Source organism: Tauraco erythrolophus, chromosome 7 (assembly GCF_009769465.1).
Source record: "Tauraco erythrolophus isolate bTauEry1 chromosome 7, bTauEry1.pri, whole genome shotgun sequence".
NCBI classification, from domain to species: Eukaryota; Metazoa; Chordata; class Aves; order Musophagiformes; family Musophagidae; genus Tauraco; species Tauraco erythrolophus.
In genome coordinates this window covers 43,649,630-43,674,448 of record NC_141471.1, presented here as the reverse complement: position 1 = coordinate 43,674,448, position 24,819 = coordinate 43,649,630, and the positions used below count along the sequence as shown (strand labels likewise).

Sequence of the window (24,819 nt, the reverse complement as noted above, 5' to 3'; positions counted from 1 at the left end):
GAAAGTTAGTTCTGTTCTATCATACTCCATATATTTTGCCCATATTATGGTGTGTGGTTGCAGAGTGCTTTGGATCTGATCATGACCTAGTTTTCAGCTCGTGTCACTTGCCTTTGAGCAAGGGACTGCTAGATCAACTTAATGGAAGCAATGGGAGCATCCTGGCCTTGAGGGGAGGAGCACACTGCTCATTTTTGAGGCAGAAGCAGTTGCACCAGATTGAAAGTAGTGCAGATCTCCATCTCTGGCAACCTTTGATAGCCATTGAAATGTGGCCCAACTTTTGTCTTATATAGGAGCATTTAGCTTTATTGGCATACTCTCTGTATATCATAAATATGGTCCTGCTGTAAAAAACTTACTATATGTTGTTTTTTTCAGGTGGACGCAATGGATATGGTGCAAAACTTTGTAACATATTTAGTACAAAGTTTACAGTTGAAACTGCTTGCAAAGAGTACAAACACAGCTTTAAGCAGGTATAGAAATGATCTCAACTATTTTCCAACAAATTTCTTCTGTTAAAAATAAAGTATATTCATGTGCATGCGAAAAGGAATACATTTAATTGAAATGTTTTGTAATTGCTGTTATGTAATTTGTTAAAAAAATCTTTCTACTTAGCTGTGCAGACATAGAGACAATTATCTAGATAGTTTTTTGTAGTGTTAAGAAAAAGGTTTTTCAGTATTTATGTCATGAATTTTATTAGCCTAGCTGGACTTCATTGCAAACGCCCCTCCCTCCCCATTTGAACCTATTGCTCATTGTTATGATTGAATGTAATCTGATCTACTGTATATCGCTTGGAGATGGCCACTTTTCTAAAAATTTGAAGAACTTTGTTAGAGTACCAAAGTTCCTTGGCTTTGGAGTCTTTCTCGGTTGGTGACTTCCTTCTCTTTTTTCTGGACAAGTAATTAATTTCTAGTTATGCTGTCATGTCACCACATAAACAATACATTTCAACAGTTTTACCTGTCTCTTTAAAAATGTAGTATTTTCTGCCGATTGCCAAAAGGAAATTAGTATTGGTTTGAGTGTACTTTTTGAAAATGGCATGCTTTGCGACTTAAAGTGGTATGTTTTCCAGTACTTTCAAAAACGGTGAAAATTTGGTACAACTGAACTTTGATCTATGCTGTGAGTAGGCGTTCTGCTTGGTCTTATAAATGTGGCTGTGTTCTTAAACACGGAACAATACCAAGACTCCTCAGTCAAGTCTGAGCAAGTTGGTTTGTCAAGAAGCATGCTTTGGGACGCTGTACAGCCACAAAGATGCTATCTTGGAGACTACTGAGTCTCTGCACAGGGACTAATAAGCCTCTCTACAGAACTGTATAGTAGATGGAAAGCATTACACTGACAGGCAATAAGGATTGTTTAGCTAGCTCACTTTAGTCAGTTCTGTGGTGGGCTCTATTTGCATTAGAATCATGTCCATCAATGTAATGATATCTGCATATTTACAGAAACCACAAATCTGCTCTAACCAGTGCTTGTGCAAATCTTGGTAAAGCAATTAATTTTATGCGTGGCATTTTACCAGAGGAAACTTTTAAAAGAAGTCTGTGAGCTTTTTGTTGTGTAGCTCTTGCAATTCTAGCAAAGCTGGAAAATGGAACAAAGGAGGAAGATAACACGTGTTGTAAATTAACATCTAAAATGTTTTGTTTCCAAAGACTTGGATGAACAATATGATGAAGACCTCTGAACCCAAGATTAAGCATTTTGATGGTGATGACTACACATGCATTACATTCCAGCCAGATCTATCTAAATTTAAAATGGAAAAACTCGATAAGGATATTGTGGCCCTCATGACAAGAAGAGCATATGATTTGGCTGGGTCGTGCAAAGGAGTCAAGGTCATGTTGAATGGGAAGAAATTACCTGTAAGAGCCTCATTTAAAATATTTAAAGTGTACTGAGTATTTTTTGCAAAGAATAGTAATTGTTATCTGTATTACTCATAGGTAAATGGATTTCGCAGTTACGTAGACCTTTACGTAAAAGACAAGCTGGATGAAACTGGAGTTGCACTCAAAGTTATTCATGAAGTTGTGAATGAACGATGGGATGTGTGCCTCACTTTAAGTGAAAAAGGGTTTCAGCAAATCAGCTTTGTAAATAGTATAGCTACCACAAAGGTGAGTAGTTACATTAAATTATAAAAAACGTAAATGATAAAAATGTGTGCTAAGGTTATGCCCAGTCAGGCATTTGATAAAAAAGTACATCTGGGTTACTAAAAATAAATAGGTGAGATAATCCGTTGCATGAGAGGATCTGGCAAAGTAATTGAATGCAATCAAAATACATTCATAGTGGTATTTCTGAATATGCTCTAGTTTTTAAAACACTAGTAATCATTATCAGTGATACTGATGTTATGTGAGCCTATGTAATATTGATTAAATAGAAAATGAATGGAACTATTTTATTCCTTCCTTTTTAACACATTGTAATAAAATAATTCTGAAATCAAAGTAAAAAAATGTACAAACCCCTTTAAAGCCAGTAGTAGCATGTTTTGGAAGGCAAAAATGGCTTTTGGTTCTTGAAAAATGGCTTTCCGTTTATTGCTTTATGATGTATAAAACTGGCCTGAAATGTTGAGGTTAATTGTCTTTTATTTGTGTTTCTGTATAAGGGGATCTAGGTGTTGTCTGTTCTTATTAGCAACTGTAGTAGTAGTGAAATGATGTCGTAACAGATCTTCAGTTCTGATGAAGCAGCAATATGCTCAGCATACTGAAGGACAATCTTTGTGCTTCTCAAACTACTAGGATGGTCAGGCACCAAGGCAATCACCTGAAACCAACTAGTGTAACTGTAATTAATGCCAGTTTGGCGTGACCCAGGTTTAGAGATCTGGGATCTACCATGGTGAAAGAAAGTGTTTGTCATTTCTGCTCTGCACAAATTGCACCAGATGAGTGGTATAACAACAGTCAAACAATCCTAGTAATTCATTGGTGAGGCTATTTTAAGGGAATCTTAACCATGAGCTTCCCCAAAAGATGAGAAAGATACGAATTTGTAATCAGACACTTAAAAACCCCTCCTCGCTCAGATCTCTTCTAAAAAAGAGTCAAACAGAAGAAAATTCTGATGGTAGCACAAGTGGTTCATAAGCACCAGTGTTTACACTAAGCGGAGTCCCTCATCTAGGCGGGTGCCCAGAAATACCAGTGTTAATCTGGGTGGTAGATGATGTGTTTTGGTGGTGTATGGTTTTTACTACGTAACTTCTTCCAGTGTCGTTTTCAGTGTAGCTGAACCAGCGTTCAGTGATAAGGGGGATAGGTTATTTCGTTGTAGAATATTTACGTTCTAAGTGTGTATTTTAATTAAATGCTTATCTGATGCTTGTGAAGACCAGGGATAGCAAATGTATCTGGTAGTTGAAAGGATAAAACTTAGTTTTAATTCAGGCCTCTTTATGCAACATAAAGAAGAAAAATAACGTGACCATAAAGATGTGTACGATACCTTTTTGAAGAGGCTGGCAATGTAGGGTAACTTAACAATGTTTGATACCAGGTTAAGAAAATGTATTTGAGAAAAATGAATATTTATTGACTCCTGAGTTAAATATATTGCATACAGTTACTAAAAAGATTTTGAATTTGACTCTTTTGGATCAATTTTCACCCATCATGCAGTTACACGTACATTGTTATCATATATTCTGTAAGAAAATTCATAGAAAAAATACTGTGTATTCTTCAAAGGTAAGTGTTGTAATTTCTAGTTTTTCCCACTCTCCCGATCCATGCCTTATGTGTGTGACTGGATGTGGAATGTTCGGGCCGGTGAACCACCTCACCAGCAATTGATGTGCAACTACCCACTGATGAGACATAATGGCTAGTAACTAACTGCGTCAACTGCCTGTCCCCTTATCTGCTAACAGGTGAGGAGCTCATTTCAGCTGTTTTTTGGTTATTTATCGCTGTTTGCTGAAAGCTTTTCATTTCTGTTTCTGGATAAATTTCACCCAGTCGTAACTTCACTTCCACGTTTTTTAAACTTGCTTTAAATTCCAAACAAGTTTTTTTAGGTTGATGTGGTTTTTTTTTTTAGGAATGTGTAGAAGGTCAGGCAGTATGTTGAGGCACGACTCCCTTGTTTTGTTCTTGTAAATTTGTTACCTTGGTCACGTCCCGTTTATTCACAATTTTACCACAGTAGACCATCACAGAATTTGACTTCAGGCTCTGAGGCAGCATTTGAAAGAATGTTTGTAGCTGTTATGGTGGTGCAGATATCCTTTTGGTGAGACTTGTATACAAAGTGATTAAACATGGTCTTCTCAAGTTCTTGATTTCAAATAGTAGCTGTAGTAGAAATTGTAGTAGAAACTTCAGTTATTAACATAACAATCTAATGAGATTTTTAATGTGACAGCACTGCTAATTGTACTACTACTAATCATTTTAGCAGAAATGCTCAGCTAATACAGATGTAGGGTCAGATAGTAGACTTAGGTGGAGATGCTGCCTCCACCCGTTAAAATTTGCTGGAGTTCAGCAAGAAATTCAGGACCATTCCAGAGCTTGACGTTTTCAGATCCATTTTAATAAAATAAGTATAGTAGAAAACAAATGCAAAAGAATATAAGAATTTATCTGTAGAGCTAATTGAATGAAAGCTTCAAATTTATAATTAGCTTCTAAATTTGTTTGCGGTATGAACCGTTTATCTGTCAATAGAATTTAAATATGACTTACCTCGGATTTAATTGAGGCTGTTGGCTATTGGTAACTATGGATAGAATGTATATAGGAGCCAGTCTAAGCTTCATTTTTAAGTTTTTTGTTGTTGCCATTTCAGTAGATGACTTTGCATCTTGAAGTTTGCAAGACTGGGATTCAATAGCAATAATGGTTACCTTCAGGGAAAAGAAGGTTAAGCAGTTTTAGTGCTCTTTCTCCTAATACAGTAGTCATAATAATCATCGACAGCCCTCTGGATTTAGAGGGTATTTTTCTTTTTCTGTCTTGTATTAAAATATGCTGACAGTTGGGGCAGTTATAGGCTGTTATGCTTCTATAGTGGGTAAATGTGCCACCTACTGGTGAGATGGTGAAAGGTTCTTGGAGCTCTGAACATCCCTCACTCAATGCTACACACTAAGAATGGACACAGGAATGGACAACTGTTATAATAACTATTGCCTTCTAAGAACAAGATTTACTGGTAAGTGGCTAATTTTTGATATGTCAGATGTTAGTTTTAGCAAAATATTTGAAGTGCTAAAACTGTAAAAACAAAATAAATAAATTGCTGAAGTTGTAAATACAAAAATACAGAGAGATTCCCGTAATCATAAGTTTTCAGTAATGCGATGAATAAAAGTAATGCCATTTAAAATTGCTATTCAAATTTGGGATGTTTTTGAAACATGTAATTTGATTTTTCCTGGAGTAGCTTTGCTTTACAGTTTGGAAATTAATTTATTTTTCTTCAAAGTCGTGGGATGTCGATGTATCAACTTTCAGTTGAACTCTCCCTATTCTGAGGCTCTGTCATCCATGTGTTGTGTTTTAACTTTGGTGGTTTTGGATTTTGTTTGCTTGTTAGTTTTGTGTTTGTTTGGGGTTTTTTTTTAGAAGAAACACCATGAAAAAGTACTTATAGGTATAGTGCTTCTAAAACACAGTAGTGGTTTGTGTTGCTGTTTAGTAGGTGACTCTAGAGACTGACAGAAACCATAGATGGTTTCTTTGAAGTGCAAGGACTGGTTTGGGTTATGACTAATAATATTTCCCATCTTAAGCCATTTTTTTACCTCCTTTTTTTTTTTTTTAATCTCTACGTTCTACATGGAGTTGAGAACACAGCTACTATCCCTTGTCGATTCAACCACTTACATCTTATTCAGTCTTTTCAGATACGTACTCTGCTTTAAAATGTAGAATCCTAACTTTTGATTTTTAGTTACTAGTAGTTTCAACATCTTTCCAAAGAAAGCCTGCTATTTTACCTGTAAGGGAAGTTGTGTTGCCTTGGACTTGTAAATATTTAAACATATTTATCACCATTATTTTAGGCAATTTCAGTAGTCATTGTTCCATAGAAGTAAAGACTACAGGATACATGCCTCCAGATACTACTCGTTCATCCTAATCTGGAATGTTTCGACTATGATAGAAATTTGTTCTGTTTTAGTCTTTACTAGTGGTTCTGATTGAGATGACTTCTGCATTGTAGAATAAACCCCATAATTGTTACGTTTCTTTTACACATGTAAATCAGTAGTCATTGTTAGGATGTAGTAGACCTATAATAGACCTTTTTTTTTTCCCAGAAAGCTTATGTGAAATGCTTTTATTTTCCAAGCAATTTAATCTCAAAATTACTAGTCTTCTGGTGTTATGTTTTGGATTTTTTTTTGTAGCTATTTAAACATTGAAAATAGTCTGTACTTTCTTCATGCTGCCGTATTGCAAAGCATGAGTTATGTATCACTTCAAAAAGCTAACTTTTTCTGACTTATTACCTCTAAAGTTTAAGTACATAAATAAGCATTTGTTCCTCAGGGTCTATTGTGCTAGGGATTGTAGTTGGGAGCTGAATACATTGTCTTCACCAAACATTTTCTTGCAATAAGGGCTTCACTTGAAATAACTAGTTGAGAAGGTCTTAAGAAAGTAACCAGTACTCAGTCCTCCTTTTTGGAATTGTGACAGGTGCTGTGAATGTTTCAATTTCAGCTGTTATGGTGCAATGGAGGAAGAAAATCCTATATATTCTTTTTTTTTTTTTTCACCATGATGATGCAAGAAATTGCTTATAGGCTTTTTTTTTTTTTTTTTTTCTTTTTCCTTCTGCATTTGGGTGATAACTGTAAGGGAATCTAGCTGACTGCTTTTGTTTGCTAGAAGACAGGTGGCAACATGATTCTGTAGCTGTGAGTTACTGCCTTGTGGTCTCCTAAGGGGTCAGTTTGACAGCTCATGGTTAACTGCATGCTCTGTGTGGATCTCTTGTTACTACATCAAGTATGAATTTGGAACAGGTTTATCCTTTGGTGAGTTTTAAGGAGAACTGCTATCTCCTTAAGGTTATCTTGCTCTGTTCTTTTGGAGTTTTCTGGATCTCGTAGTTGGCTATTTGCAGTTTGCTTTCTGTTTGCCTTCACCAAAGTCCCAGGCTAGCAAAGAATGCTAATAGCATTTATTCAAAGAGTTCTGTAAAAACAGCTAAGAAAAGGTGAGGTGACTTTTAGGAAGGAATAGGCATGAATGCTGTATATCTGAGGGTGAGCTCTTGAACACTTATTTTTTATGAACCAAAAGGGAAAGGTTTAATTTGTTGAATGAATGTGTGATGTTTTTAGTCCAAGGTGATTTATGTGCCTGTTAATAAGATACTTCTTGACAGCCATGTGATGTTGCAGGTACCATCCCACTGCTACAGAGTAATTTTCAGATCTGCCATACTCTTAAGGTTTTGTATCTTCTTACAAGCTGTAAGCAGCTACATTTGAAGTCGACCACTGTACGATGAATGAAAGGTCTTCTGCTTCTATTCCATGTAACATCCATCATCCTCACTTATTTGAAGACTGAGTGACATGAAACATTAAAACAAGTTTTCCTTTGTTATGCTGCAACTTAATGTGCATGGATTTCCAAATTTAAGTATGACTACAAGAGCTTTGTTAATACAGCTAAAAGCTATTAGGAAATTCAATGCTTTTGTTCTTTTTTTATTTTTCTCTTCCCTCTTTAAGGGTGGTAGGCATGTTGATTACGTGGTGGATCAGGTTGTGGGCAAACTGATAGAAGTGGTGAAAAAGAAGAATAAAGCTGGAGTTTCAGTGAAACCATTTCAGGCAAGTAACCTTATACAAAAATATTGAAAAAAGACGAATGTGGTAATTTTGTTGAGTGAATTAGTTTCTGTGTTTTCAACAGGTGAAGAATCATATATGGGTTTTTGTTAATTGCTTGATTGAAAACCCATCGTTTGATTCCCAGACAAAGGAAAACATGACATTGCAGCCTAAAAGTTTTGGGTCCAAGTGCCAGCTATCTGAGAAATTTTTTAAAGCAGTAAGTAAAGCGTATTTCTTTTTTTCTGTGAAGCAGGAATTGACTTACTGGTTCGAGTGTATGCGTGTTACGTAGCAGAAGATTAATTAGTGCGTTATGGTACTCTAGTGACGTTAGCATACTACGAAAATGGGATGGAGGAACTTCTGTTTGTTTTCTAGCCTTAATAATAGAAGCAATGACTGTATTTTGGCTATTGTCCTGGATTTAGAAACAAGCTTCACCTGATAAGCTCATTTGTTGGAGATTCTGGTATTTATATTGGTGAAATGAATTTGTCTCTTAAAACCTAAACATAGGCCTTGACCATTTTTTTGTGTTAAAATATTTTTCTGAAGTTGAGAATATTGTCTTATTTTTGATATCAGTTTTATTCTCTTTCACTGAAGTGAAAAGAGAGGGAGGGAACATGTCACATTTACTTATTCTTGCAGTAATCAAGGAAACGCAAAATTGTGGCTGTAGTATTCAAAGTGATCATTATTGTTAGGCAACAAGTTTAGAAATTTGGGCTGTAGATTTGCTACTCTAAATGAACGTATTAGTGGAAATACATGACATGGTAGAGGTTTCTCCTCTACTACATTTTTATACAAGGAAAGAGAAGTAGAATTCTGTTAGCCAGAACTCGTTATGCTAAATCCTATTTAGTGCCAGTAGCATAAATGGAACGCCAGTGGTAAGGAGAACGGTGCCTGTAAGGAGAATACGCTTGGCGTCAAAACTCAACTTATTGTATAGTGTTTTCTTCTTCTAATTCTGTGTTACTGGTGACGTACTTGTAGAACTTACAGGAAAAAAACCACGACATGATCTTGTAGTCATTCTTCAGATTTTGTTATACGTGTTGTATTTCTATCAGTAGGTTTGATTTACAGTGTTTCTAATATTCCCAAAAGTGAACATTGATCTCCAGAGGTATTAAAAGTGCAGCAGAATCTCTAACCAATGAGTGCTATAATATGAGGGATAATGAAAAGCCAAAGATCATAGTATTTTGTTCCACCTGTATTTTCTTTTGATGTGAAATCAAACCTAAAGCAGTTTAGTTTGGAAAATATGCTATATGCTATTTTTGCTGCAGATGCGTTTCTTAAAATGTTATCAGTTTCTCAAGTGGTTGATACAGAGCCTTATTCTTAAATGCTTTTGATTATCCTTCAGCCATTTTCAGTCATTTCCAAAGAAACTTTAAAGGATCATAAATATCTCATAAGGTTACTTTTTGCTGTCAAAATCCTGGAGGCAGGTGCTTAGTACCTAAAATGTCTTAGCACATCAACCATAGAAAATAAGTCAACCTCCTATTAGGTCTCAGCCTTCTTTTTCTCCTTCCACCAATTCTACAAGAGGTGCAAAAGAAGCTGTGTGAGTGTTGTATTTTGGTTTTGTGCACATAAAATGCTAAACAGTAAGTTACATGTTAATTTCTTGAGCTTTTATATGTTGTAGTTTATAAAATTTAGAGGGCTTTGAGAAACAGTGTTAGGTAGTGACTTAAAATTGAGATAGAAGAATCTGCTGTGTGAAGCTTTATTTTGCTCATCCACAATTCTGATCTGTTACTTATAGGCCTCTAACTGTGGTATCATAGAGAGTATTTTGAATTGGGTCAAATTTAAGGCACAAACTCAGCTGAACAAAAAATGTTCATCGGTGAAACACAGTAAAATCAAGGGCATTCCAAAACTGGATGATGCTAACGATGCTGGTAAGAACACTTATTTTTAATGTCTTTAATGTTTCATAGATTTTTTCACAGACATCATCATTTTAAACCTGACTTTATTTCCCCATCCTTATTTATTTTTTTTTAATAAGATTCTTTCTAGTTTTCTAAACTTTCTAGAGCTAGAATAAAGCATGATGGTGAGCTTAATATTAGGAACACTGTCCTCTCTAGGTTAGAGAATTAGTAATGCTAAACAAAAGTGGCAGTCTAGTTCTATATTGAAAAAGTATTTTCTAATTGTGGTTTCCAGCTAAATAGTGTTACCCATATTCTGTTTTGGAGGTGACTACTCTTCTTGACCTTTCTAATATAAAAAGATCAGAATCTTTGTAGGGTCGTAAGCTATAGGAAGTAGATCACGTATTGTGCAGACCTGAGGGAATGGTTCAAGATACGTTTTTCATGAGAGTTTAAATGCCATTGGGTTCCTGTCTGTGAATATAGGGCAAAGTGGCAATCTGCTGGCTTGCTTCCCAGCACAGATAGGAATCAGGATCAACTGGCCATCTTTGTGCCAATAGTAATGGGATGGGAGTTGTCCTTCAATTATTTGAGAGACAGATATGACTAAAGAGCTTGAATTGTTGCCAGTCTGTGTTAATGTTAATTGATTTTTAATACATCCTTACATTAAGCAAAGATAGAGAAATTGCCATGAAGTAGGTGGGTGGATGAAATAGGTAAAAGTATGTAAGAGCAGTAAAGAGGCTTTTTTTTTCTTTTGAGCTCCAGTATTCAAGTCAAAGATGACTTGATGAGATGACGAGTTCTGTTTAATTTTCCTCCCTCTCTTTTTGATTTCTTGTGCTCAGGTTGTTACTTTTTTTTATCGAGTTTTCGTCAGTATTTTATTACTTTTCCAGTTATTCAGATGTTATATTTTTGCTCAAAAGTTGATAATGATGTCGTCTTCAACTAGTGTTGATAGTTCCACTGCTTGTGGAATTTGTATTCTTTACAGATGCGTGGTATTTTTTAATGCCTAGAAGATCATGTGCTTGGAGAAATGCTGTGTTTTTATGGATATCAAGCTTAGTGCTCATAGATAACATCACAAATGATTTTGGATACACTTTCTTCATAGTTGTTTTTTTTTTTAGCTCTGCTTTGGAGATCAGGCTTCAAAATCACTTCTCAGTTTTTTTCTCTGAGGGTACAGGGAAGGAAGAACCTCTAACAAGGGAGCTAATAAAATATTACATTACCTTTCACCCTGCAACTTCCTCAGCTAAGAAGGCATGTAGGGATTCGTTTGGACTCAACACTGATACTTAAAGTTTTGCATGACTTGAATCCTTGTTACCCGGGTATTTCTCTGCTGCTTAGTTATTCTTATATGGGGAGCAGGAACTCGGCATTTCCCAAGGAGGCTTACCCAGGTATTGGTTTATTGAAGATCTGGAACATACTAGATTTCTCACATTGAAAGCATTGTGCATTCGAGGTGGACACGCAGGAAGGCAGAGAGGCGTTCAGTTTCTGAATACAATGTATTGTTATATTCACACTTGGCCTGATTTTCCGAATTGTTATATATACTGGCAGAGATGTTTTGAATAGGAGGATCACAAGCAACACATTTAGTAAAAAGTTCTTTAGTCCTTTGTTTTTAAAGACTGAAAGTACCATATGGATCATCTGTTTGCTCTTGAAAATCGAGAGAAATTTTGGTTCTTTTTGCACTAGAGCTAAGTTAATACTATAGGTGGGATCTCTGATCCTAATAAAAAGCTGCTTTCATTGAGAAAGAGAAGGCAGAAGGTGATACAGAAGAGTGACTGCTTTAATGTAGCTGAGCGTGTGTTGGCTGCTCTGCTGTCGAGAACTTGTCTCAATGAACTTGAGTTGGTGACTTCATCTGACTGAAAGCTTGATGTTTCTTTACGTAAGGGGAAAAGGAAGTTCTGGTGCTGTGGAAATTCTTTAATGAGTACACAGACAAAACACTGTAGCACAATCAGTCTTTCTTTCTGTCTTTGGGATCTTAATAGAAAGGATTTGGTCTTGTGTGAGAGGTGATGGTCGCTTCTTCTAGGTCAAAAAAATTCAGCTCTTTGCTACATGAATGTTTGCTATGAATATGCACATGGCTAAGTGTATTGTGAAGAAGTACACAGTTACAAATAGTCTTTTCAAAAGATTTTCAGGCTTCTTGAGTGCCAGGTACCACTGAATTTTTTAGTGGATACTGGTTAATACTTAGGAATAGGAGAGAGATGTATCTGTATAGTGATGTACTTGCTGCATATTTCCTTTGCCAATGAAAAGAATGAGTCCTATCCCTGGTCATTCTTGCCTTCTTGAGATCTTGATGGGGTAGACATAGTTCTGTGGCTTGTTGGAGGAGAAGAGGTTCTGAAATAAAAGGAAAAATAAAGAACCTGGAATAAGAATATAGGACTGTAAGGGAACGGCTAGATTACTAACTCTGGTGCAGCATAAAAGTGTTCTTTGAACTTGCCAGTTCATGTAGTTTTCTCTTTGAGTTCTTTAGAGCTGTATTCAGGAAAATACCTGGCATATTGCTTTTCCATGAAATCAATTGCTGATGATCACATCCATTTGAGAAGCAAGTGCACGTGTGTTTTCTGCAGTTCATTTAGGAAAAAAAATGTGTGCTCATATTCTAAAACAGCAGACTAGTATTTTTCTTGGTATTTGGATTCCACTTTGCTGATAACATGGTAGCTATTGATGCCTTTCGATACAGTGTGAATAGCTGTCTAATTTACATTATGTTAAGCCATATGTCTGATGGCTAACAGAAGACCAAATATGTTCAATGTAAATTCTGTGTAATAGGGAGTGCAGTTTTTAAAGGCAAATAAAAGCACTTATTTTAAATGCCAATATATTCAAAACTGTCTTATTAACAGTAGGTGAGACTCAGCCAGCTTGAAGTTTTTTGCAATCTTTCCTATCACTTGGTCTTGATAAAAACAGGAAAACTGCTTAATGAGCATTTGCACCCTTGGAAAAGGATGAGTTCCTTTTTTGAACCTGTTTATTAATTTAGAACATCTATTCAACTGTTGCAATTGCAATAAACAAAATATACATGTCATACCAGTTTTGATCACACTGGACACAGGCACGGAAATGCAGTGTGTCTTGTAGAATCAAGATTACACTATTAGTAAAGATTTGTTTCTTTTGTTTGAGAAATTTCTGAGAATGTATAAGTGCAAGTGTTCTGATCTTTTGAGCTTTTCTGTCAAGTTTTTCTTACAGTTACCTGGCTTCAGCCAATGGACAATAAAAAAAGAACCCCTCAAAAATGTGATTTAATAAATTACTTCTGAAAATATACTATGAGGAAAGGGGACGTGCAGAATGGGAAATAACTTCTGTATATAACTCAGACATGCATAATGTATGTGTGTAAGGAATTTCCAGCTAGGAAAATGAAATGGTAAAGGTACAAAAAGCAATCTGTGGGTTTTTGGTTTTGTTTGATTGTGGGTTTTGTTTTTTTTTTTTGTGCAGACGTGTGGTGACTATTACATAAGATGCACCATCATTGCATCCCATTTTGTCTATTTTGCTCCTTGTCCATAGCAATCCATAGTGTATTTCTAAGGGCAAGGATACTTTGTTGTGTAGTTTTAGTGGTGTGGAGGACCATCCCTAAAAATAGAAGCTCAGCCTATTTAAATTACTTGGCATAAAGTAGGAAGAATATTCATGACTGATGCAATTTTATTTCTGTTATTTCAGCTTAAAAGTTACGCTTTCCATTTTTGGTTTGTTTTTTTTTTTTTTGCCTGACTTCTGCTTCTTTCTGGACTGCAGGTGGCAAACATTCCTTGGACTGCACGTTAATATTAACAGAAGGAGACTCTGCCAAATCTTTAGCTGTCTCTGGCTTAGGTGTTATTGGTAGAGACAGATACGGAGTATTCCCACTCAGGGGTAAAATTCTCAATGTTCGAGAAGCTTCTCACAAACAAGTAAGTAGTCTTGTCATCATCTTCTAGCTGGCAAATGGATGTCTCCTGTTTATTTTTGATATCTAGGATTACAGTTTCATATTTTAATTTTTGGTTGTTTTTTTTTATTAAAATCCTGTGGCTGGGATTTCATAAAGTACCAGCTGCTTTAAAGCCTGAGATAAGCCTGGAAATATTAAGTGTAGTAGTACAGTACTGGAATGATAAAGTTCATTTTTTCACAAATGCAAGAAAATTCTGCTATGAATCATATTAACAATTTACATGAATACTTAAAAAACCTAATATTTTATATTCTCTCCATTGACAAGTGATTTCATTGACCCCAGTGTGGGGCAGTAGCAGCAGCATTACCCCATCGCATTACTTCTGCTGGCCTCCATACTTTGTTTATAATAAGAGATGTGTTGCAGATGCCCGTAGAATAGTGGAAAGAGAAGGCAGCTTTGTGAGAGGACTTTTTGTTACTTGCACTTTTCTCCCTGCCTTCTGGACCCAAAGTGCTCGTCTGACTGTAGAGGAGAAAGGGAGTGGTGCAGTCTTGAGAATTTGCATGTACAGAAGAAATATTTACAAGTATGAAGGCTGCAAGGGGTCTGGGGATAAAAAGGTTGTGGAATTGAGGTAGGGGTGCATTGAAAAAGTAGCTATAAAGCCTACCTAAAAAAGACTGGGATATTTCTGAATTTCTGCTTTTTACACTGACTGCAATGATAACTTTTTTGTACAGATTATGGAAAATGCAGAAATCAACAACATCATCAAAATAGTTGGACTACAATACAAGAAAAGCTATGAAGATCCAGAATCTCTGAAAAGCTTGAGATATGGAAAAATTATGATCATGACAGATCAGGTTAGTCTGAAACGCACAAGTTTTAATATACAGAGCTTCTTAAAATGTGATTTACTGCAGTTTGGTACGTTTTGTAATTTTTTACATTTTTGTGCATTATAACCTGCCTCTGTGTTATGGCAATATGTATGTATTCAGAGGGAGTCCCTAATGTATGAGGTTTCTTTATGGGAACAATCTATCTGCGTGTTTTTTTGGTGAACAACTGAACAACTCCAAATGAACAACTGAACTCTGCTGCACAGTAGCAGAGATGCCAATGTAATAATAAAAACATGCATAAACGAGAATGCTTTTGATAACTCAAAAATATGTGGAAAGTAAGTACAAAATGAAACAGTAGATGAGGTGGTAATGCTAGAAAGTCTGGGAGAGACAAGAATGCAGGAAATTATTTTTGGACAGTCTCATAAAGCGTGTCTGTTGTTCAGATTTTGGAAGTCTAGGAGTCCTGTGCTTTGGATATTCGTGAAGCTTTGTTATTTTTTTCACAGAGAGGTTGAACTATCAAGCGTCTTAACACCAATGAGAACTGAGGGCCAGGCTTGACTTTCTTCCACAAAGATTCATCTCCATGATGTCTAGGAGAGCTGTCTAGCTCTCAGAGAAATGCCACAGGCAGAGAAATCTTTGAGCTGCAACTGTGTACTTCGCTTGGAAGAGCTTGTCATTAGCTCAGGGATAATACCATTCACAGTCTATTTTATACTCAGGTCCAGTTTGGAATCCAAATTAAAACTAACTGTTTCCTTCTGTTTTCTGTCAACAGACATTGTTTTGATGTATCCAGGCCAGTGCATGTTTTTTTTTGGTGGTTTTGGGAGTTCTGACATTTTATGACTGCCTCATGTTTTCATGTTCTGGTTTAGGATCAGGATGGATCTCACATAAAAGGCTTGTTGATCAATTTTATTCATCACAATTGGCCGTCACTGTTGAAGCATGGTTTTCTTGAGGAATTCATCACTCCTATTGTAAAGGTATGGGTTCTATTAAAGAGATTTTATTTAATACTTACAATGCAACAGAAAAGTTGACTCTTTTTTTGTTGTTGTTTATTTTTTTTAAAGGCAAGCAAAAATAAGCAAGAACTTTCATTCTATAGTATTCCTGAATTTGATGAGTGGAAGAAACACATGGAGAATCATAAAGCATGGAAGATAAAATACTACAAAGGTTTGTTTTAAAAAAAAAAAGTGAACCTCATGGATCTTAAAATATATAATAAATGGGTAGTATGAAGTTTTATTTGTAGCTGTTTTCAGTATACAGATACAGTATCTTCTGTAATGATTTTGTAATATTCTCAGTAAAATAAAAAGGGTAAAATAATAAAACTTGAATTTTGAATATGGAGTGACTATTTCTTTTTATTGCACAGGTTTGGGTACCAGCACTGCTAAAGAAGCAAAAGAATATTTTGCTGACATGGAAAGACATCGGATCTTATTTCGATATGCTGGTCCTGAAGATGATGCTGCCATTACACTGGTAAGAGCTTATTAATGTGCTTCTATATGATAAATTTTAGTTTCCATTGTTTATTGAAATGGCACCTGAGGAAGTCCTAATAGGGTTTTTCTTGGAGTAGCTGGAAAAAAAATACTTTTGGAAGAGAAAAAGGCTTTTGGAAAAGACGTTAGATTTTGGAGTAAGAGCTTTATCCGCGCTATGAAATCAGCTCTACTTTCTGCTTAGTAGCTTTGATTAATTTTTTGTGGTGTGAATATCAAAAAATGTTACATTCAGATTTGTTTTTAAAGACAGAACATGCAAAAGAGTATTCTGAGTAAGACAACACAGCCTAGACAAATGATGTTTCACATCTATTTAGGGATCTGAATTTTGTTTCTTAGCAAATAAGAACAGATAAATTATTTATTCATTGAAGATATATCAGTGTGGCATACATGTATTTATGCATGGGTTCTACCTTATTTGAATTTGAAATCTTTTAGATTGTTGTGTGCAGGAAATTACTTGTGTTTTAAAGAGAGCTTGTGGAAGGACAAAGAATGGAGTGTCTGAAACAAAGCTGTTTTCTGAAGAAACATTTCACCTTTGTCCACTTTAATTTACTATTTTAACTGTAGATGATATTAGAGAGAAAAAGGAGTACGAGAGAAAAAATAAAAATGGGAAAATACTCATCTTAGACTAAACAACTTCTTCCTTATATAGCAACTTTTTTCTTACACTGTGGATCTAGTAAAATGTTGTGGTTTTACTAACAGAAAGGTATAGTAGGTATCTGTTCTGAAGAAAACCAGCCTGATGTGTCAGCAGTTATTTGTACCACTCATTTTACTTCTGCTTAAGATATAATCCATGGTTCCTCGTCCCAGACAAGTGTGTTCATCTAGATAAAAAAGGATTCTGTATATACATACACATTAAACCAATTGGTGGAGAGACTCCGAACTCCCTGATTAAAATTCTGAGTTCTATTTCTGCAGATAAACCTCCATATACAGGCTGATATCTGAGGCCATATAACCTGTTGGGGCTGACTCTCACTGGTATCTGAAATAATGCTCTGTCAATTCAGGATGAAACTAGACATCTCTGTTACACCAGGAACAGCTACTGACTAGTACTGAAGCTGTTACCAGAAGCTTCGCTCACACTCCTACCCACGTTTTCTCTGCTGATAGCTCTAATCCCAGCCCCAAGTTTACCTCTGGGCATAGGTGGTGTAAGATTATAGGCCCTACCAGGCCTCATGATAGCTGTAATCTAGGAAAACAAAAATTATTTCACATAGCCAGCAGTGTGCCCAAGCAGGCAAGAAAGCCAACGGAATCCTGACATGTATCAAAACCAGTGTGGCCAGCAGGAGCAGGGAAGTGATTGTCCCCCTATACTCAGCACTGGTGAGGCCACACCTTGAGTACTGTGTCCAGTTTTGGGCCCCTCACTTCAAGAAGGACGTTGAGGTGCTGGAGTGGGATCAGAGAAGAGCAACAAAACTAGTGAAGGGTTTAAAGAACTTGTCCTATGAGGAGCAGCTGAGGGAGCTGGGACTGTTTAGTCTGGAGAAGAGAAGGCTCAGGGGGGACCTTATCGCTCTCTACAATTACCTGAAAGGAAGTTGTAGGGAGATGGGGGTCGGTCTCTTCTCCCACGTTATGAATGACAGGACGAGAGGGAATGGCCTCAAGTTGCGCCAGGGGAAATTTAGGTTAGATATCAGGAAGAATTTCTTTACAGAGAGGGTTGTGAAGTATTGGAACAGGCTGCCCAGGGAGGTGGTGGAGTCCCCATCCCTGGAGGTGTTTAAAAACAGTGTAGATTTGGTATTGAGCAACATGGTTTAGGGACCGTGACAGTGCAGGGTGAATGGTTGGACTCGATGATCTTGAAGGTCCCTTCCAACCAGACAATTCTATGATTCTATGATAGCAAATTCTTCAGCATTCTGAAGAACTCTTTTGCTAGTAAATGAAGTCTTAGAATAGCAGTTTAAAGTGAAGAAAGTAAAAAAAAATTTTTACTGTATTCAAGAATGAATATTTGGGAAGAATTTTTATTCAAAATTTTTATTCTATTAATTCTTTTTTTTTATTCTATTAAAATAATTTTTACGCTGATCCAGCTCTTGGTCATTTGTCACTTCAGTGGTCTAGAAAAATTATAAATACACTGAAAGAATTTAGTCAATATTTTTACAAAAGCCTAATCTCAAGCCTTCAGATGTCTGACGTTGTGAACTGTAGAGCTTTGCTCATGAAGGAAGTCAGTCTGATGCAAAACAGGGTGATACCACTTAGTCCCTTTCTCAGAGAGTAAGTTACTAAGGTTTCTTATTTATTAAGTGATACCATGGTCTCCAAGGAAATGAAACGACTCGTTGAGCTCTTTCGGAGTGCTCCGGTTAGTCCTTTAAAAAAGATCGTGCTGATGACTGTCTTCTTACGCAGGAGAGTGGTTGGAATCTGTATGTGATGGAGTCTCTATATGTTATTCCCTAAGAAAAAAAAGGCAGTACTTCAACAACTTACAAAATTTTTTCCAAAGTAGTTGAAATTTTGCTTAAACCACATACTCAGTTTTTATATATTCTTCTCTTAGTCTTAATCTTCTGGAGAAGAAACTCACTAGAGGGGAACTCTGTTTCTGTAAGAGGACAAAGTCTTTCAGAACATTCTCATGTCTTTTTGTAGAGATAAGTGGTTACTTTAAAGTGACACCATGTGACTAAGGCCCTCAGTCAGCTGGCCTAAACTCTGGCTTAGTCTTTTCATGTCAATTTTGTCAAGTTATCAATTTTCTTAAGAGGACTAGGACCAGCCACTTGGGAACAGCTACAGATTATTGGTGTTCTGGCTGACAGAGCAAACAGCACTTGGAGAGGACAAGAAGAGGGGAGTATTTTTTCTAATACCTTCCATTAATTTTCTTGATGACAGGTGGTTATGGTTCAGTCTAAATGATGAACCCAACCTTAAAATTATTTGAGGAGAGATCCCAACACCTTTAAACTTGTGTATCAAAGGACAACTGTGATGTGAAGAGAGGAATAAGAATGATAAGATTTATCTAAATGTGTACGGATTTTGGGAAAGTAATATAAATTTAAATTATCATCAGTGAGGTATCTGTCAGTTTGAAAGCCCTTGTGCAGCAGTGTCTGAAAGGTCCTGTGTTTGTACTGCTGCTTAAATGTAAATATTAGTTGTATGGATTATCTTATCCAAAAAAGTGTTATTGAATACTTGGTCAGATAGTGAGCACACTTAAAATTCTGACTGAAGTAACATGCATTTACACAAACATATATATGCTAATGATCTAGTGTACTTGGAATTTTTTCAGGCCTTCAGTAAGAAGAAGATTGATGACCGAAAAGAGTGGTTAACAAACTTCATGGAGGACAGGAGGCAGCGTCGGCTACATGGCCTTCCTGAGGTGAGTCCTAAATCATAGTGATAAATTTGGTGTGTGAGAGTTAAATGTAATGTATTTTTTGTGTTGAATTAATAACGTGTGTGTGTTTTTCAGCAATTTTTATATGGTACAGCAACAAAACATTTGACTTACAATGACTTCATTAACAAGGAGTTGATCCTTTTCTCAAATTCGGACAACGAGAGATCTATTCCTTCTCTTGTTGATGGTAAGCTGATAATTGATTATGATTTGTTGAAACATTCCTCTCTATTGTTGGTTTTTAAACCTCTCAAGTTGAGAATATAAGAACTTCTATGTTTTTGTTTGTTAGCATTCATATGCTAAGAAATGCTGTGTTTCTTCTGTGAGGAAGTTTAAGCTGTTGCTGTTCAGCCTTTTTACTTAACCAGACCTATTCCCTAGACCATACAAGTGCTATGTTTCTAGTCAAACCATCAGAGAAACCAAGTCTTTTAAGTGCTTATAATAATTAAAATTCAAGTCAGCAGCTGAGTGCAAATGAAGATGCAAATGTTTTCACCCTTCATTCTTATACCACAGGCAGTGTTTTAGTGCTTCCTAGCTTTTCCTGTAATCTTGCTAGGGTTCTGTCAGTCAGGTTTGCTAACTCTCCTCTTGCAATAGCATGAACATTAAAAGAAGCAGCTTAGTACACTACAGTTTCATTTTGCATGAGCAGGAATTTCTGCTTATATTATTGTCAGTGTGCACATGCTTACTAAGATATGGAAAAAAGGCCTTGAGGTTTCATAAGAAAAAAAAAAAAAAGCCCATTTATCTCCACTTTCCAGTACATTTTTTATAGTGGAAGTGATCAGCCTTCTTGACATTACAGAATCATATCAAAATATTCATGTAGCAAGAGCTTTTTATATTTTGTATGAGAAAGTGGGATAGTTCACAGGTGAATGGGGTAGTAGCTTCCTGGTAGGATGGATCTCCAGCTTTGCTGTGGAATGAGGCTGGGTTAGGTATGCAGATACAACTCCAGAGAATCAAAGAATGTCAGTCTCTGTTTCCGCTTCTCCACACTTACCTTGTCCCATAGCTGGGTACTTGGATTGGCTGTTAGTCTCTATGCAAGCGTTTCATAGTTTACCCTGGCTGCTTGCTCAGAAACAGCAGAACGATTTTGCTGAAACTTGAACTGAAGAATGAACTTGCAGTAGATAACTTCATATGAATTCAAGTTCTTCAAGAATGTGTCTACAGAAGTGTAAGAAAATAAGAAGGGAACATATATATTTATTTATATATGTGTATGTGTATGTAATATAATGTAGGTATTTATAATATAAGACATACTATATATAATACTATATATACTGTATATATGTAGTATATATACATACTATATATAATATAGTACAAACTATACATATATAGTATCTACAGTATTATACATACAATATTTTACATATTTTATATATAATTGCTATCAATGTTTCTGCCAACTTTGGCTGTAATTCTGCGTTCGGGGCATGGATATGGGAACTGTTCAGCAGGTAGTACTCTAGCAATGTTTTTTATTCTTCAGTATCATCAGGAGATATATAACAGGCTAGTCTGGTGGCAAATGTCAGAAAAAATGAAGAGGAAGGGCATTTTAACTCTCTCTTCACAGTTACTAGTTACCACTTTTACTCCTTGGTGATTCTCCTGTGTGAAGGAAATGCTTGCAGTCTGTTGCATTCAGTACATCTTTGGCAGGAAAACGAGATGCAGGCCCATTGTAAAGAAAATTGGATGTTATGTATTTAAATGAGATGGGGATTGGTGTCAGCGTCTTTTTTTTTTTTTTTCCAATTTTTGCTCTTTGTGTTAGTAATGGTAGCACATAGGAACATTTTAGTGTGTTTCAGAAATGTATGTGAATTAAAACACTGACTAGATCAATAAGCATGGTCTAGAACTGGTTATCCATTCTAGATAACATACAGAAAAAATGATGCAATCCCTTCCACACAGATTATGTACCTAAAGTGAGCCTAAACTATAAAAATAAAATAGAAGATCAAGAGACTGCCTTCTTTCTTAAAACTTTAAAAGATCTAAAAGGGACACAAATAACCTATCTTTTTGTTGAATTTTATTAAGTCTTTGAGAATTTCACACAAAAAGTAAAATTTCAAAGTCCTTTGAAATACATGTAAGCTACAGTTACATTTGTTACTGCTGAATTTGTGTTGTTGTTCTTAGGAAAAAGATTTTACTGAGTAGACTGGAAAGAAACGACTCCTGACTTGTGAAAGCTGTGCTTTAGGATAAAGTGGCTGTTTGTTAGAATGATGTACTGTATGCTGCATAGTAATGATTGGCTGAAAGGGTTACGTTTCCACTTTTCTGGTAACTTTTTCAGTTTGGTAAAATATTTTTATTTTAAACAGAACTGAGATATGTATTCGTTATTTGGTTAATATTACAGCGTGAATTTATTTCCATGTAATGTTTAGGCTTCTTTTGAGAAATTAGAAATGATAATAAGGCAAAAAAAGGTTATTACTTAAAAATATATGCTTGTGTATGTTGAAAATGTGATATTCTTATTAATAGGTTTAAAACCAGGACAACGCAAAGTTTTATTCACTTGCTTTAAGAGAAATGATAAACGTGAAGTAAAGGTTGCTCAGCTGGCTGGTTCTGTTGCTGAAATGTCAGCTTATCACCATGGGGAGGTGAGTATGAAGGATGGTAAAGTTGTGAGGAATTTTAGCCTACATAAAATATTAGGTAAATATTTACTGTATTTAAATTGCAAACCTATCGACTACAGGTATACTTATCACAGATTTACTTTTAAAGAAAATGAACCAAACAGTGTATAGCTTAATAAGACAATATATTTCTATTTTTTCCAAGTCTTTGTGCACATTGGTATCCCAAATAGTTTGTGGGTTGTGGTGAAATAGTAGATAACTAATTACCTAGGTAGCTTCTAGATGCTCAGATCATAGGTATATAGGACGTACATACTAGGACAATTTTTGTCTTAAGAAATATAGTCTTCTAATGTAAGAATAGATATTATCCTTCGAAAACTTGATACAATGTTAGAACAAAGATTATTTCTGTCTCCTCTTTTGTTTATATTTTTCTGAAATATTAGCAAGAGTTGCCATTTTAACAGTCTCTCTCCATCCCTTCTTTTCTCCTTTTAAAAGCAATGAGTAGTAGTTTGTGCAGTAGTAAGTGCAGTCAGTTTGTGCCACTTTCATTCCTCCAGAGAAGTGCTTTAGAAAAAATGGAGAAGCCGGGGGGTTTTCATAAGCATAGAATGTAAGGACCCTTAAATCAAGGAGGCAAGGCGGCTCTGGAAGAGGAAGCATTATGTTTTGCCAGCAGCTGTTGCAGTAGATTTCCAACATTGCTTTCTTAGGGAGACTACTTTTTAAAAATTGAATTCAGGTTATTCACACAGTTTGTGGGCATTAAGAATATTTTTTTATTGGCTGATTAGGAAAGACTCTCTCTTCTTATTACTATCAATATGTATTTTCTTGCAGCAAGCGTTAATGATGACTATTGTCAACTTGGCTCAGAACTTTGTTGGCAGTAATAATGTCAATCTGCTACAACCTATTGGTCAGTTTGGTACCAGGCTTCATGGTGGGAAGGATGCTGCCAGTCCTCGCTATATTTTCACAATGTTAAGGTAAACACGAATGTAAAGCTAAAAGCATGCTTTTCGAAAGCCTTGTTATCAAACTAATCCTTCATGACACTACAGAGTTTGTTTTTTTTGTGGGAGAGTAATGGGGGAGGATTGGAACATTTTGATAGAAGCTTAAATTCTACTTTACATCTATAAGTGTGTTTTTGCACATGGATTTTTTGCATGATTTTCCTTGTAGAGAAGTGTTGTGGGAATTGAACTTTGAATCATAAGGCTGATGGCTGAAAATACAGATCACTCAGATTAGTTACTGATCTTAAATTGTGACTTCTTGCAGAAGTAGCTTTCAGTTTGCCTGTTCAGTGTGGAATCTGTTCAGTTTCACAATAGAAAGTGTATTGCTACCTGGTGATAAGTCTTGCAACTTGGCATAGACTTGAGAGTTGAGACGGATTCTTTTCCTTTTAGATGAGTTTCTTCATATCAAGCTAAATTACACATATATAATTAATAATGAAGATCCAATTTAATTATGCCGATTTTTCACAGCTAATACCTGGAAATTCAATTTGATGTGCAGAGTGTTAGAATATGTTCCTTAATGTAAATTGTAGTATTTTTATAAGTTATGTTGTTTCTTTTCTTTCCAAATTTCAGTGTGATATTTTGCATAAAATTCTTTGTAATTTCTTCTTTTCCTCTAATTGTAAGCTTTATACGTAAATATCGGGTTTTATTCCCTTTCTCATAAATGTTCTTTCTGTAGCAACCTAGTTTTGTACATTTTCCTTTTTGCATGAGGTACTGGAAATCGTATTCACCTAAGACAGCGTTCTAGATGAGCAAAAGAAGTCACCAGTAAACCCTCTGTAGGATTGTCAGAGACTGCTAGGCCTACAAATAAGCAACAAAGTTTTGCAACTTAGCATGCTGTGTTACTTGCTGTTTTGCTTTATTACTGAGTGACCTACTGTCACATTGAACTATGTGTTCTGAATGCTTCAAAGAAAAATGTGTTGTAGATGTTAAATGTTGACAATTACTAGTGTATCGTATACGTGTGTTATTGTGAAGGAAATCAGTTTTTGAACACAGTCTTCCATTGGGAAGAACTTCCTTTTCTCAGGAGGTATGTATGTTGTATTTTCAGCTTCAGAATGGCAAAGAGAAAGGAAGACATGAGAAGTATCTATAAATAGATCCTATCTGGATCCTATCCATGGACTGTTAAAGCATTATGTACTTTATTTACTCGACTCCAGATAAACAGCTTTCCTCTTTTTCTGTTTTAAAGCCCTTTGGCAAGGCTGCTTTTTCCATCAGTGGATGACAACTTGCTTAAATTCCTTTATGATGACAACCAACGTGTAGAGCCTGAATGGTATATTCCCATCATTCCTATGGTTTTAGTAAATGGAGCTGAAGGAATTGGTACTGGATGGGCTTGCAAACTTCCAAACTATGATACCAGAGAGATCGTAAACAATGTCAGACGAATGCTGGATGGCTTAGATCCCCACCCAATGGTAAAAATAGTAGTATATACTGATATTTTATGTTTACTAAACAAACCTTATTTTTGTACTTAAAAAATTAGTTCATATCATTCTAGAAATGCTTGATTATTGGAATATCTGAGTTGGATTGTCTCAGTAATTTTGTGTAGGAGCTGTTAGAATGAGACTGGGGAA

The 24,819-nt window shown here is 35.8% G+C and overlaps 1 protein-coding gene across 1 annotated transcript in view; it reads left to right on the top strand.

Moving 5' to 3' along the window:
* The window catches only part of TOP2B (DNA topoisomerase II beta), a 69,936-nt gene that overhangs the window by 25,655 nt on the left and 19,462 nt on the right, over nucleotides 1-24,819 (top strand). Inside the window, exons 6-21 of the mRNA XM_086615155.1 lie at nucleotides 382-479; nucleotides 1,683-1,895; nucleotides 1,977-2,150; nucleotides 7,745-7,846; nucleotides 7,929-8,066; nucleotides 9,639-9,777; nucleotides 13,591-13,748; nucleotides 14,479-14,604; nucleotides 15,474-15,584; nucleotides 15,675-15,780; nucleotides 15,986-16,095; nucleotides 19,420-19,512; nucleotides 19,606-19,720; nucleotides 22,069-22,190; nucleotides 23,019-23,167; nucleotides 24,423-24,654. Of these exons, the coding sequence (XP_086471281.1) occupies nucleotides 382-479; nucleotides 1,683-1,895; nucleotides 1,977-2,150; nucleotides 7,745-7,846; nucleotides 7,929-8,066; nucleotides 9,639-9,777; nucleotides 13,591-13,748; nucleotides 14,479-14,604; nucleotides 15,474-15,584; nucleotides 15,675-15,780; nucleotides 15,986-16,095; nucleotides 19,420-19,512; nucleotides 19,606-19,720; nucleotides 22,069-22,190; nucleotides 23,019-23,167; nucleotides 24,423-24,654 (2,186 nt within the window). The remainder of the gene's footprint in view (nucleotides 1-381; nucleotides 480-1,682; nucleotides 1,896-1,976; nucleotides 2,151-7,744; nucleotides 7,847-7,928; nucleotides 8,067-9,638; nucleotides 9,778-13,590; nucleotides 13,749-14,478; nucleotides 14,605-15,473; nucleotides 15,585-15,674; nucleotides 15,781-15,985; nucleotides 16,096-19,419; nucleotides 19,513-19,605; nucleotides 19,721-22,068; nucleotides 22,191-23,018; nucleotides 23,168-24,422; nucleotides 24,655-24,819) is intronic.